The sequence below is a fragment of the Kryptolebias marmoratus genome, linkage group LG6, assembly GCF_001649575.2.
Source record: "Kryptolebias marmoratus isolate JLee-2015 linkage group LG6, ASM164957v2, whole genome shotgun sequence".
Classification (NCBI taxonomy): Eukaryota; Metazoa; Chordata; class Actinopteri; order Cyprinodontiformes; family Rivulidae; genus Kryptolebias; species Kryptolebias marmoratus.
Window position 1 is genome coordinate 28,978,245 of NC_051435.1, and position 13,706 is coordinate 28,991,950.

General features: G+C 37.2%; 1 protein-coding gene across 3 annotated transcripts in view; it reads right to left on the bottom strand.

Moving 5' to 3' along the window:
- The window catches only part of galnt7 (UDP-N-acetyl-alpha-D-galactosamine: polypeptide N-acetylgalactosaminyltransferase 7), a 44,837-nt gene that overhangs the window by 17,323 nt on the left and 13,808 nt on the right, over window positions 1-13,706 (bottom strand). For all 3 annotated transcript variants that reach the window (XM_037976113.1, XM_017434700.3, XM_017434699.3), the window contains exons 3-6: window positions 13,049-13,364; window positions 8,841-9,007; window positions 7,298-7,428; window positions 2,598-2,677 (exon numbers count right to left, since the gene is read on the bottom strand). In XM_037976113.1, coding sequence (XP_037832041.1) covers window positions 2,598-2,677; window positions 7,298-7,428; window positions 8,841-9,007; window positions 13,049-13,364 — 694 coding nt within the window. The remainder of the gene's footprint in view (window positions 1-2,597; window positions 2,678-7,297; window positions 7,429-8,840; window positions 9,008-13,048; window positions 13,365-13,706) is intronic.

Consider the following 13,706-nt stretch of genomic DNA (forward strand, 5'->3'; position numbering starts at 1 on the left):
TGAAAGTAGGATGAATACATAGTCACAAATTTAAGATGACTTAAATTTTAAACCAAGGAGCTTCTTCAAACTTTTGACAAGAAATGTAGATCTGTGCAACCATCTTGGGTCTGATCTTAGAGGCTCCAGGTGGCTTTATCCCTCTTAGGGCAGCCATCTGGTCAGCTTCTAACTTGATGATATTGTCAACTAACATGATATTTTTGAAAGCTGGAACATGCAGGTAAATGTCTTGAAACAACTTATTTTCCTGAGGAGCTGTGGTGCACCTTATGGTGAACCATTCCCAAGAGCGCACAGAGGAGGTGGTGGTGAAAAAGAGGAAGGATTATATTATTGTAATTTCAATGATAAATCTTAACTAGCTTCAATGTTTTGGGAAAACCCTTAATGCAAGTATAACAGCAAATAAGCATCACGCGAGAAATGCAGGTTTAAATTTATCAAGCCTCTTTATCAGCAGTGCCTCATGGTGCACAGCCAGAAATCACAGACATGAGCTATGGAAAGCCCAGGAGGAAACTGCTACAGCACCTTTCACTGTAAAGGCATCTCACTGAGCTGTGACTGTTGGGAGATTAGATGGTGAAAAATTCCTCAAAACTGTGAGAAAATATATGTTGCAGTCTCACTGAACTCTAAGTGTTTGCGACCAAGTGTTTTGAACAGCTAGTTTTTGAAAATGTCTTATTTTTGTGTGCATGGTTTATAAAGCTGTATTTTTAGCAATGCACATTATTTTGTTGCCCACTTCTGCACCTACCTTCCATATTCATGATTCAATCTGCTGTAGTACACTTTTAAAATGAAGATTATAAAAGACATAATTTTGGATCAGGCTGAGAGGAGAATCACACACGCAGGACATTTTTGCATCTATTTGTATATTTAGATGGAGGCATGTCTGAGATGTCTCATGTACGCTCAGTTCCATGCAAACTGGAATGTATGATAGAAAAGTAAACAGAAATATGTGTGCACACGGTTTGACCAATGTGAATATTTTTGTGATTATGCACTTTTCAAATTTTGTCCGTATGCCAACAACCAATATGAAAGTTGCACACCATTCGACACATGAGGGCCCTGGGCCTTACAAATGTAATGCCACGTTCAAGGATGATGAAAACCAGGACATCTCACGGGTCAATAATCCGTTTTGATTTCCAGGTCACAAGGTCAAATGTCAAGGACAAAAGTGAAACCTTTGTTAAAACCTTGTTTAAGTTTGATTTTAAATTTTGCTTCTTCTAAAACTTCACTATATGAAAGAAGAGATGAAAGTTGCAAATGAGCTGCCGCTGTAGTGACTGGACTGTATTGTGATTGTGATGATGTATTTTTCCAATTAAAAGATTGGAAAAACTGCTGGAGGACAAACTGAGCACATTTCCTCTCTCTGCTGCTGTCTTTACTTGCTCTGCTCTCCTCATTTGTATCTGTAATTATTTCTAGCATTAATATGTTGTTTTTTTTTTGTCTACAGAAGCTATGTCTGGAGCAGCCATTCTGTGTTTGTCTGTGTCTCCATCCTGTCCTCTAACCCCAGCCGGTTGAAGCAGAAGCTGCTCATCCTGAGCCTGGTTCTAATTCTGGTTCTGCTGGAGGTTTCTTCCTGTTAAAAGGGAGTTTTTTCTTTCCACTGTTGACAATGTGCTGCACAGGATCAGAGACTGCAATGAAGTCAAGATTGAATGCAATCTGCTGGCTTCCTTAGAGAGATAACTTTTACTATTTGGCTTTTATAATCTATGTGAATGCTTTTGTATAGTGTCCTGAGATGACGTTGGTCGTGAATTGGCACTTAAAAACTGAATTGAATTCAAATCTGTCCAGTTAACAATCTACCAACCCTGAAGCTATGTAAAATCCAGCCATTTGAGCTGCCCTTGAAAAAACAAGAATGGTTATTTTTACCTTTGTTTTCGGAATCACTGGTTTGTCTATATGCCCGTTTGTCTGTCAGCAAGGTTATTTCAAAACTAATGAACAGATTTTGATAGAATTTTTAGAAAATGTTGGTGTTGTCACAAAAAAACAAGTGATTAAATTTTGCTGGGCCTCAGGGACAGAATCCAGATTGTACAAGAGGTCAGTGGCCTTGTCAGAGGTTTGCTCTATCCAAGTGCTTCTGGTTATTATTAGCTAATATTAAACCTCTACTCTTTTATATGACATCATTCGTATAGTTTGTTGCCATTTTCTCAACTAAACAGGGTCTGTGTTATTAAACCAGTAAACTCACTATTTTTTGGTGTGGTCCTTGCTCATAAAATACCAGGTAAAAGGTGCTATCTAAACAAAGAGGGAATAGCCAAGCACAACTATTTTATGCAGTGAACATTTATTTTTCTTGTATCACCAGTGCATCTGTTGATGAATTACTTTATAAAAAGCAGTCCATCACACAAGACTGGCCTGTGGATTATATTTGAGCAAATAAAAAATAATCTACATTCATACACGGTCTCATTTTCAAAATTAAACTAAGTATGTTGAAAATGTTAATTAAAAATTGATACGACTGTACAATAATAATAATAATTTTTATTATCATGTTATTATTTTAAAATCGGCTTAATGTGAGCACATCTTACCTGTCTTTTGAAATCGGTGCAACCAATGGAGCATACCAGTTGATTCCAACCTCACAATGAGCATCCAAGTATATGAGAACCTACAATAAGAAAAGAAACCAGTGAAAGTCTGTGTTTAGGAATAGGCATTCCAAGGAAAAGCACTATTCAAAATTGTCCGTAAATAGTCAGTTATTACATGAATACTTCTCCCACACCAAAGCACACAAAAAACTCAGTTTGACTACTTTCATTTTCAGATCTATATTTCAGTTTCAATTCCAAAATTCAGTTTTTGTGCCACACATCTCAGTCCTTGAGAAAGCCACGGAGTAATTGAATGCAGATTGACAGATTTGCGTTTCTTTATGGAAATGTATGCATGGGGTTCAGTCCATAGACCTTATACATATGCTGGTGTGGGTTCTCAGTCATCCAGGACATGGTAAATCCAAACAAAGGTGAAGAACAAAAACAACTGGACTTCTATTCTGTAGCTGAAGACATTTTGCTTCTCATCCGAGGAGTTTTCTTTTGCAACTGAGAAAGCTCCTCGGATGAGAAGCAAAATGTCTTCAGCTACAGAATAGAAGTCCAGTTGTTTTTGTTCTTCACCTTTTTTTGGATTATATACGTAGACACCTCGAAGACTGGTGCTGTCTGTTGGAGCTGACGTATCAGCACGGTCACCATCTTGGCCGGGTCCTTCACGCGTCCCCAGTTCATTTCTTTGTACTGAGGAAGCTGCATGTCCAACTAAAATAATCAGAACTCTCTGAATCTGTACCCGATTTTCACACAGCAGAGATGTAGTTATGATACAGAACACATTAAAAATACGGGCTATCATTCTGAAAGACTTTATTTTATGCTCATTAACAAAGACAGGCAAGGCATATTAATAAATGTATAAATTAATACATTTTATATTTTAATAAAGAAAGAAGTTTGATAGTTCATTTCAATTTATTTCACTCTCTCTCACACACACAATCCTGAGCCTTCTATATACAACAACAATTTCTTCATATTTTTGTGTGCTGTGCATGCACACACACATTCACAGTTTACTTTTCCAGGCCTTTAAAAAACAAAGTTCCAGGGGTCTCCTTTATAAAAGATTGTGTAGGATTCATACTAACCGTGTCGCCCAAAAGGCCAAAATGGCATACGCCAAAAACAATTCAGATTTATAAAACCATGCGTATGCACACCCGCAAGCAACTTCCCTTTATAAATCACACCTGTATCTAAAGGTTTGTGCACAAGGTCCCTCCTCAGGTTCTGCCCTCCAACAATGGCAACCACACAGAAAAGGGTGAAGAAACTAAATTTCACCGCGGAAGAAATCGATGTGCTGGTGAATGAGTTGGAGAACAGAAAAAATATAAGTTTTGGGAGCCGCAGTCGTGGCGTTACAAATAAAAGGAAGGTCATGAGTGGAAGCACGTTGTTATCACTGTTAATTCAGTGAGTGAGACAGAGAGGATCATGGTCAAGGTAAAGAAAAAATGGTCAGATTTCAGGGTGGAGGCAAAAAAGCAACTCACCTGCCACAGCCAGAGCATGTCAGCCGCAGGTGGGGTGAAGTGTGTACCTGAACTGACACCTTTTGGCTGCGCCGGTTATAACATACAGTCATAGCTGCTCGCTCTGCGGTTCCTCCTGTTGGCTCTTAGAGAGAGGAGAGACCCATCCAACATGGCGGCGACGCAGGATGCGCTCCAGTACGTAATGAGGCATAAGTATGTATGTCTGTGCTTGAGACTAAACCACAGACATATATACACACATTTGTGTCTGTGAACTGAACCCCATGTAAAGGAAGTTTCACTGACATGAAACAGAAATCTGTTAATCTATGTTCAATTGACTTTCTCAAAAACCCAAATGTGTGGCACAAAAAATGTTGAATTTTTGAATTGAAATTGAATTATAGAACTGAAAATGAAAGTAGTCAAACTGAATTTTGAATACAACAAAATATGGTTTCAAAGCAAATGAATTCAGTTTCAAACCATTCCATTTAGTTTCAATGAAAATAATAATATATATTGTGAATAGAGAGGCACCTAATTTATCAAATTATTTATTTACCATTGCATGCTAAATCATTTTTAGAAAACTGTTATTTAAAATTTTCTGTTTTAGAACTGGCAACACTAGTTCTTTAACTCATGGGTTCCACATATCAATTTTGTTTCACAGTGTTACCTATGTTTATAGTGGGGAGAAGAGAGAAGGGAGCAGAATATATGTTTTCACAGGATTGCCAAAGAAACTAACCAAAGGCAACAACAGAGTGGAGTGGGTCATACATGCCTTTGCCATCCTGCTGTCATTGATAAATGCTGCAACTGCCGGACAAATTAGGTATTTTTGTTTAGTGCACAGAGGCATGACAAACAGGAGTAAGCCCAAATAAGCAGCTGTATACTTTCTGAAAAAGTACAAAAAAAAAACAAAAACCTGCAGCAATTATTATTTTCAAGCTAGTTTACAGAAAAACAAACCCAAAGTTGCTTATAATAAGTAAACTTAGCACCTCTACCTGGAAAAGCAGTGTAGTTATTTGGAAACCACTGGGTGCAGTACTGCCAGCTTGTGATTATAAAAACCACAAACATATTAACGATTTCATCACTATATAAAGATGCTATAATACCAAATAGACACTTGTTTTAAATACTTCAATTTTACCTTACTTGTTCGATTAAAAAAACCAGAAACAACAACAACAGAAAAACAATGCAAAACAAACCTTCTGGGTTGGGAGTTATAGTATTCTGGTGCTGTTTACAAGTGATGGCAGAATGGAATGGGAGTTAGATAAATTAATTGGGGCTGCTTCAGTAGTAATGAGGACATTGCTCTGGTCTCTGTGCTAAAGAAGGACCTGAGCACAAAGATGAAGATCTTGATTTAGAGGTTTGTCTATGTTCCATCTCATCCCTATGGTCATGGAAATTGGATCATGAGCAAAGGAAGAAGATCCCAAGATGGTACTGTGCTTGAGAATACTTCACATCAGTGATAAAATAAAGTCAAATAAAGTCAAGGGCACTGAACATCTATGCAGGCTCATGCTAGCTTAACTTTTCATACCAGGCACTTCAAAGAATGAAGGCAAACTACAAATGGTCCGAGTTCAAACATCTGTAGGCAGATCCTAATGCACTGTGCTGAACAGCTGGGAAATGGATTCCAGCACTTGTTCCATCACTGCATGACCTGTAGCACAGTACCACAGATGTGGAAGCACTCTATAGTAATTCCTATAAAAAAGGGCACCACTAACATCATGAATAATCTTAGGCCTGTGGCTCTCACCTCCCTGCTGATGAAAAACAAATGCCATCACCAAGATAACTGACCCACTGATGAATCTACACGTGGCCAAAATTGTTGGTACCCCTCGTTTAATGAAAGAAAAACACACAATGGTCACAGAAATAACTAGAATCTGACAAAAGTAATAATAAATAAAAATTCTATGGAAATGAACAAATGAAAGCCAGACATTGCTTTTCAACCACACTTATATAGAATTAAAAAAACAAAAAACTCCTGAAACAGTCCTGGACAGAAATGATGGAACCCTTAACTTAATATTTTGTTGCAATCACTTCTGTTGAAGCATGGTTGAAATGTCTGACTTTCATTTGTTCATTTTCATAGAATTTTTTTATTTTTACTTTTGTCAGATTCTAGTTATTTCTGTGATCATTGTGGGTTTTTCTTTCATTAAACAAGAGGTACCTACAATTTTGGTCACGTGTGTACTTCAGTTTGCATACAAAGTTGGCAGCAGGGTTGAAGATCCAAAGAATTCATTCTGGACACCATCCATAAACACTTTGACTGACCCAACAAGAGAATCAGATTTATTCTAAACATTTAACACATGTGGCCTCACATTTTAGCTGAGAAATCCATCACATGATCAACGGTTTTACTTCCACCAGACTCATTATGGGGATCATAGACCTCCTTAGCAACAGGTTACAGACAGTACTGGTCAACTATATTATTTCAGATACTCTTTTCACCTCGACTGGCTCTCTAAAGTGCTGTGTTGTCTCCCTCTTTGTCTTTATCCTTTCCACTGAGGACTGCATGTCCATCCAGCTGGAATGTCATGTAGCGTGACTTGCTGATGACACAGTCGTCCTATCTCTACTCTCAGGGCCCATACAGCACCACAGTTTACCTCTGCAGCAGTCTGTGAGATGGTGTGAAAACTTGTGTTTAAAGCTGATTGTCAACAAAACTATAGTAATTAAAATGACATTTTCAAGGAAGGTCATTTGGCTGATGTGGTCACTGCCAAACTGTGGAAGAGTATAAGTATCTTGGCACAGTGTTTGAGAATCTTCTGAACCTTTCCTCCAAGACAGAGAAAAGTAAAAAAATGCCAGCAGTGAGTATATCTACACAGGAAACTGACTCAAAGAAGGCTGTCCAGCTTCTTAGGTGCCCACCCTATTCATTGTTGACATTCAGACAATTCAAAGGTTCACCACAACACTGCAAACTTAATATAATTTTACCTTTTAGAATGTTATTTGCATTTTACTATGAATTTTTTTAGCTTGACTTTTAGGAATGCATTAAACTAGCAGAGATCGTTTTCCCTTTTTATGTCAGAGTGTAGCTACTTTTTGTGCATTAAAATTGCTACAAAGTGATGTGAATTTAATTAAATTAACTAGAGAATATACCTGTCCTTTAGTGGCCTTCTTGGCTCCAATACTCCTTGCCTGTATCAGTCCTTCTCTCTTTTCATTTCTGAAGAGTTTTACGAGACCATTCCATTGCTTGATGTACTCTTCCAAGCGCTCCTTCAGATGGACTACAGACAAACACACACAACAAACACTATGTTTATGAACTAACCCAATTTTTAATAGGAACAGTATATTAAAAAAGTTTTTGATTCATTTATTTAATTTGGTATTGTGTTAATTCTGATTCATCCTTGTACCAAATGTTGATTCAGCACTCACACAATTCGTTTCCTGTTTACAGTTTCCTCCATACGGTTTTTGGCATCTAACTCTTTCAACATGCTTGATGCATATTTTATCCATTCAGATATCAAAATGTTCAGCTCATTCAGGAGATGGGTGCTAAAACTTTTGGTATTTACTACTTGAATACTTCTTAAAATATTTACCATTAACTTTCTTGGTTGCCCTAAAAAAATAGAAATTCTTAATTTGAAGTTTTGATTTTTTGCTTTGCTGAATTTAGTTTTTACCTTTTGCTGTTCTAATTTTAGCTTTTAGCTATTGTTTTGCTAGTTTCATCTTCTAGCTACCATTTTGCTAATTTTATCAATTGGCTACAAATTTGAATAAGTCTGCAATAAGTCTGTTTTGAAAATTTTACCCTTTAGCTATGCTTTTGCTAATTTTACCTTAACTACTTTGCAAATCTTTGCTTTTATCTACTATTGTACTAATTATAGTTTACACCAATGAATTTGTTTTTAGCTACAGATCTGTTAAGCTTAGCTTTTAGTTATGGTTTTGAAATTTTTAGCTTTTAGCTACTATTTTATCTTAACACCTCTTGTGCTAATCTTAGCTTTCAGCACCAGTTCTTTTAAATTTTGCTTTTAGCTACAATTTGTTAATTTGGGCATTTAGCTATGGTAATGGATGGGTGTATGTGTGTATGGATACATATACACTATATTGCCAAAGTATTCACTCGTACTTTGAGTGAATGGGGTGGGCCAACATCATATTAAACCCTATGGATTAAGAATGGGATGTCACTCAAGTTTATATGCGTGGAAAGGGAGACAAACGAGTACTTTTGGCAATTTGTTGTATGTATTTGTATGTGTGAATGGAAGAACGAATGAAGGAAGTATGTATGAATGTATCTATCTATAAATATTAACAGAAATCTTTTTTTTCCCAATTACTGGGTAAACTAAATATTTGACTGTGTTTATCACCTGCACGCAAATGCAAAGGCGGAGTAATAACATTTTTACTTGTGCGTGTTTATCTGTACTATAGCAAAATAATTCAAGAAAGTGTAATCACTGAATGAACATCCACAACTGTTTATCTTTTGAAGTGAAACCAATTTGAGATGGCCACCACAGCAAAGCAATGCTAACAAATGCAAAAATTGTATTAAATCAGTCAATCTTCACAAATCTTAAATACTAAGAATTCAGTTAGTAAATGAGAACTGTGTGTGTGCATGTGTGTATATACCTTTATTATAAAAGGAAAATAAACACACCTTTGTTGCTGAAGTCATCTATCAAGACGACCTCAGCCAAGAATTGCCTGGGAGTCCTTTTAATGACACTGTGGACGGTCCTCATGAGTGTAGACCAACCTTCATTATGAAAAACTATTATCACACTGGATGTCAGCAGTCGATCATCATAATTCCAGTATTTACACCTGCAGAAAAGACAGAGGGGTAAGATCACATCAGTGGCAGCACGACAGCTTAGTGTTTAGCACTGTTGCCTCACAATTTGAATTTCATGGGGACCAATATGGATACCACTATAACCCAACAAAACACTTACATACATCTTAGTGAGGTCCCCATAAAGTCGTTTTTCACTGATTGGCTTCGGAGCAGCTGACCACAATCCACTTCTGATCTCCATTGTTGATCTTCTTATCTATGGTTTTACGTCAGCTGTGCAGTAATACTATTGGGGATTCTTTATTTTATTTAATTTGTCTATCAATAGTCATTTGCTGCATGTGTGTTTAGCTGTGACACATGCAGAGTGAAAGACAGAGGCAGTTATGACTAGAGGTTCGCTTATCTTATCCTGTCATTCTGTGACCACGCCACAGGAGTCCTGAAGCATTTTTCTGTAAGATACATAGGAGCTAATGGTATTGGGTACACTCATGTATGTATAATCAAACATGAGGGGGTTGTGCAGAAGCTTGAGCTTGAACGTGACTCTCTCTCTTGTCTGGTACCAGATAATAAAGCTTATTTTGATTGCAATTTATTGTGTCTTTAGATTATTCTTATTTGAAGTTAAGTAAAGAAAAATACTATATGTGACAATTCTGTTGAGCCACTGGCGCCTGGAGAACAGGCACAAGCATGTAATCTGTCATTATGGTTTGTAGGTTAGGTAAAAGTTTGCCATCATCATTTTTAAAAGGTTGTATTTAGCCTGTTCACACAAGAAGGCAAAGTTGGAGCTTGAAGATTTTCTCACTTTGGAACCCAATTTTGAAAAACACAGTTTAGGGCAGGGGTCTGCAACTTTCACAATCAAAAGAGCCATTTCCACCCATTTACTGCTGAATAAAACTTGTTCAGAGCAGCAAAATAATCTTGAAATTTGAAATAAATGTTTTATAATAAGTATTAAAGAAATTCTACATACAAAAAAAACTATTTTTGGTACATTATTAAGTTAAAAATGTCGATTAAAATGTTTAAATTATAAAATTTTTTACACATTGGGACAAAGAGGAGACCAGACTTTTTGTGTGTGTGTGTGTGTATACTGCCTTTGATCAATTTTAAACCCTGAACTATGCAAAACTACAGCAAGTGAGTCCTTATATTTGTAAAAAACGAAAATAAAATGAATATCCTACGTTAAAATTAAAAAACATACAAAAGTATCTAAATAACTTGTTTGAGTGAAAATAATATTTGTCAGATTGCTGGATGTTAAATTGTACTATAATGAATGAGTTTCTTTTAATAAAGGTAGAGATCAATATTTTTTTAAGGTGAACTGAAATCATATCTCAAAATATTGACATTTCATGAAGGTTATTTAGTCAAAAACATTAACACAACATTCCAGGGACCTGTGTTTCTGACCTAAAACTCAAATAAGTTCTTTTAAGCATTTTAGTCAATAATTTACAAAGTGGGTGATTTGTTGGGCGGAGTTACCGTCCTGGGTTCATGATGTGCGCTGTGCCCTGGCCAGCCCCTAAAAGAGAGCTGAAGTATACAGAGGCCACTACTGGCCGGCTGTTTACTAATGGAAATGGAAGAAGAAGCCATTTTTTTGAATGCAAAGAAATGCCAGAAGACTTTGCGGAGTAATGGATATACAACCATACCAGTATGAACCTGAACTGACGGCTGAAACTCCGAAAATTGACCCCAGTGCGCCCCCTAGATTATTCAAACAGTTGTAACTCCCTGGTACCTCATCCCATCTGAACCAGAATTTTTGTGCATCACCAGTGACCACTGCTGGACACGTTGGTGGTGTTGTTTCATGACATCACTTAAGCCCTGCCCACTCAAAGAAGAAACTGAGGATTATTTGGTGACTCCTGACGGTTTCTCCCTGTCTATAATATAAGATTGAAACCATATCAACTAACTCTTGATAACCACACATGACATGGTCAAAAGCCTACAGGAAGTCCTTGACAGTCCTTCACCACAAAACAGGAAGTAACGATGACTCCTGTCTGGAAGATCGGATTTCGGCCAAACTTTTAAGATATGCCACCAGACTCTTACTGATCTGGACCGAAGGCAATTTGGGACATTTGTCAAATGCTCCACCTAGTGGACAGTGAGGGAACGGCGCGAGAGTGTAGGAGGCGGTCGACGATGGTCAGCGGAGCTCCCGTGGTTGCAAGGCTGGAGCGGCGCTGAGCTACGAGGGTCGCTCAGTGCTGCTTGCAGTTTTAAATATTATTATTATTATTGATTGGTACATATAAAAAAATATTAACACAATCACATTTCAAACTTTGTGACAAATTGTTACTATTGGCTCAGAAATGCATTTTGATTAACCACCAACTGTTACATAGTGGTATAGAGAATTGTTTAGGCCCCCCCCCCCATGAAAGGATTAGTGCAGTCCTCAAGGGAAATGAGAAATATTTCATCTATATGTGGTCTCCTGTGCTCAACTACTTACCTTAAGAACTGACCCAACTTATATTGAGGGGACAGAATTTAATAAAATAGAAAATCTCACCAGGTCTGAAACAGTTAACATCCCCTTTCTGTTTTACTTTGCCTTCTCTCTCTATCACCATAGTTGGCGATTCTAAATGTCTTATTTCCAGGTGTTAAATATGTATGCAAATGTGTGGCGACCATTGTGATAGTAGATAAAGCATGAGACTGATGAAGACATGACTTGATGTGAATGGGACATAATACAGCGGCAGTTTTTCTTTTTTTCTCTTCTGTTTGTTTCTTTCTTATTCTTTACTTACACAATGTAATACAACAACATGATGTACAATCCTGTTATTTTGTTTGTTTGTGAAAACATAAAGCTAATAAAACTGTTTAAAATATATATATTTTACAACAAGTATAATTTATGATTTGTTTTCAACTGATGTTGTGTTCAAAACAATTCTCAGTTTAGATTTAAACTCCTATTTAACAAGTTTTTATTAAAGGCAAGTCTATTTTTTGATTACAGTGATTTACCATATTTCTGTAAAACTCCTTATTTTGATAACTTATAATTGTCATTTGTGTGTGCAAATCTGCAGATTTAGATTTTTTTTGTTTGTTTTGTTTTAGCTGGAAGATTAATGAAGTGGCTAACAAGCTAACCAACTACTCGCACAACGAGATGATTTTTTTTTCCTTCTTATTTGTATACCATATCTTCTGGACTATAAGGTGCACTTAAAAGCCTTAAATTTTCTCAAAAAACAACAGTGCGCCTTATAATCCAGAAAGCCTTGTATATATGTAATAAGTCGTAATGTTTTAGTACGACTTTGGTAAACTACAAAGCTGCACCACTTGCAACATTAAGGCTCCGTTACAGTCGCTCTTTATAGCGTCTCGCACGGTGCGGACCTGGGTGAACGGTGTCGTTTATACTTGATCCTTATGTCGATGCAGTAGTCTTCGAAAAGACAGGAGGCTGTTTTGTTTCGCTTAATGCACCTTATAGTCTGGTGCACGTTATATATGACAAAAGTTCGAAAAGGGACCATTCATTGACAGTGCTTCTTATAATCCAGTGCACCCTATAGTGCAGAAAATACGGTAATTCTGTCACATTTCATTTAAATATCTGTAAAAAATTTGACAGAAAAACTACTAAAACTAGTCTTTTTGATCTTGGTCATGACTACAAATATTATTCAATTCCATGTATGTTTTGATCAAAGCTACAAGGGGCCACTGCAGAGCGACCAAAGAGCAGCATGTGGCCCAAGAGCCGCAGGTTGCAGACTCCTGGTTTAGGAGATCCTCAAATAGTGTTTCAATATGGGCGCAAAGCTGAAATGCTACAAAAACAACAACAACAACAACAAAAAAAAAACAATTGCATATTTAAAAAGCGTTGTTTCCATGTGGTAGGGTCTTAGATGCATTGACAACTAACAGGTAAATATAATCAAATTGAATCACAGGGTAACAGAACTTCACACTTCTGCTGACAAATTAAGAAGGTTTAAAGAATGGGTGGCAGAGCTGTACTGAACGTAAAAAGCATTACTCACTCTTCATGGCGTAAATCACTAATGGTTCTGTCCAATGAGATCATATCACTGGCCACCATGTTGAAGCCAAATTCTTTGATGGAGGCTTGGACAGAGTCTTTGTACTCTGGGCCCAGGACAAATGGCTTGGCTCCTTCTCCTGGACCATCAGGGATCCCTTGAGGTTCAGGTGTCTTTGGCTCAAAATTTCCCAGGATACCCTTACTTAAGTAAGGACTGTTGTAGGCATGTTCTTGAGGTCTGAACGTCACATACTGTTGCTGGATGACCTGCCTCTGGTTAAGCTGCTGGTCCAGGTCCTGGTGGTTGGCTCCATCTGGCAACAACAACCAAAATGAAATGCTAATATAAAGAATTACACTTGTTTCAGTCACGCCAGCCAATGCACTAAAGAAAGGTGCTCAAAATTCAAGACTTAGTATGTACCTTGAAGTCACAGTTGTGTATGTTTTGGGTACAGCAAAGAGAGGGTCTCTCTGTAGTACTCGTTTCAAACTTTTTATTTACTTACTTACTTACTCCCACCTTTGGAGTAAAGACAATTTTCAACCCCACCCCCTTCACCTTTAGAACCTGAACAATAAAAGTTCAATCTGTGGACAGAAGTTAGTTTAGGTCCTACGTCAGAGTTTTGATTATTTTTGCATTAATGGCCTAA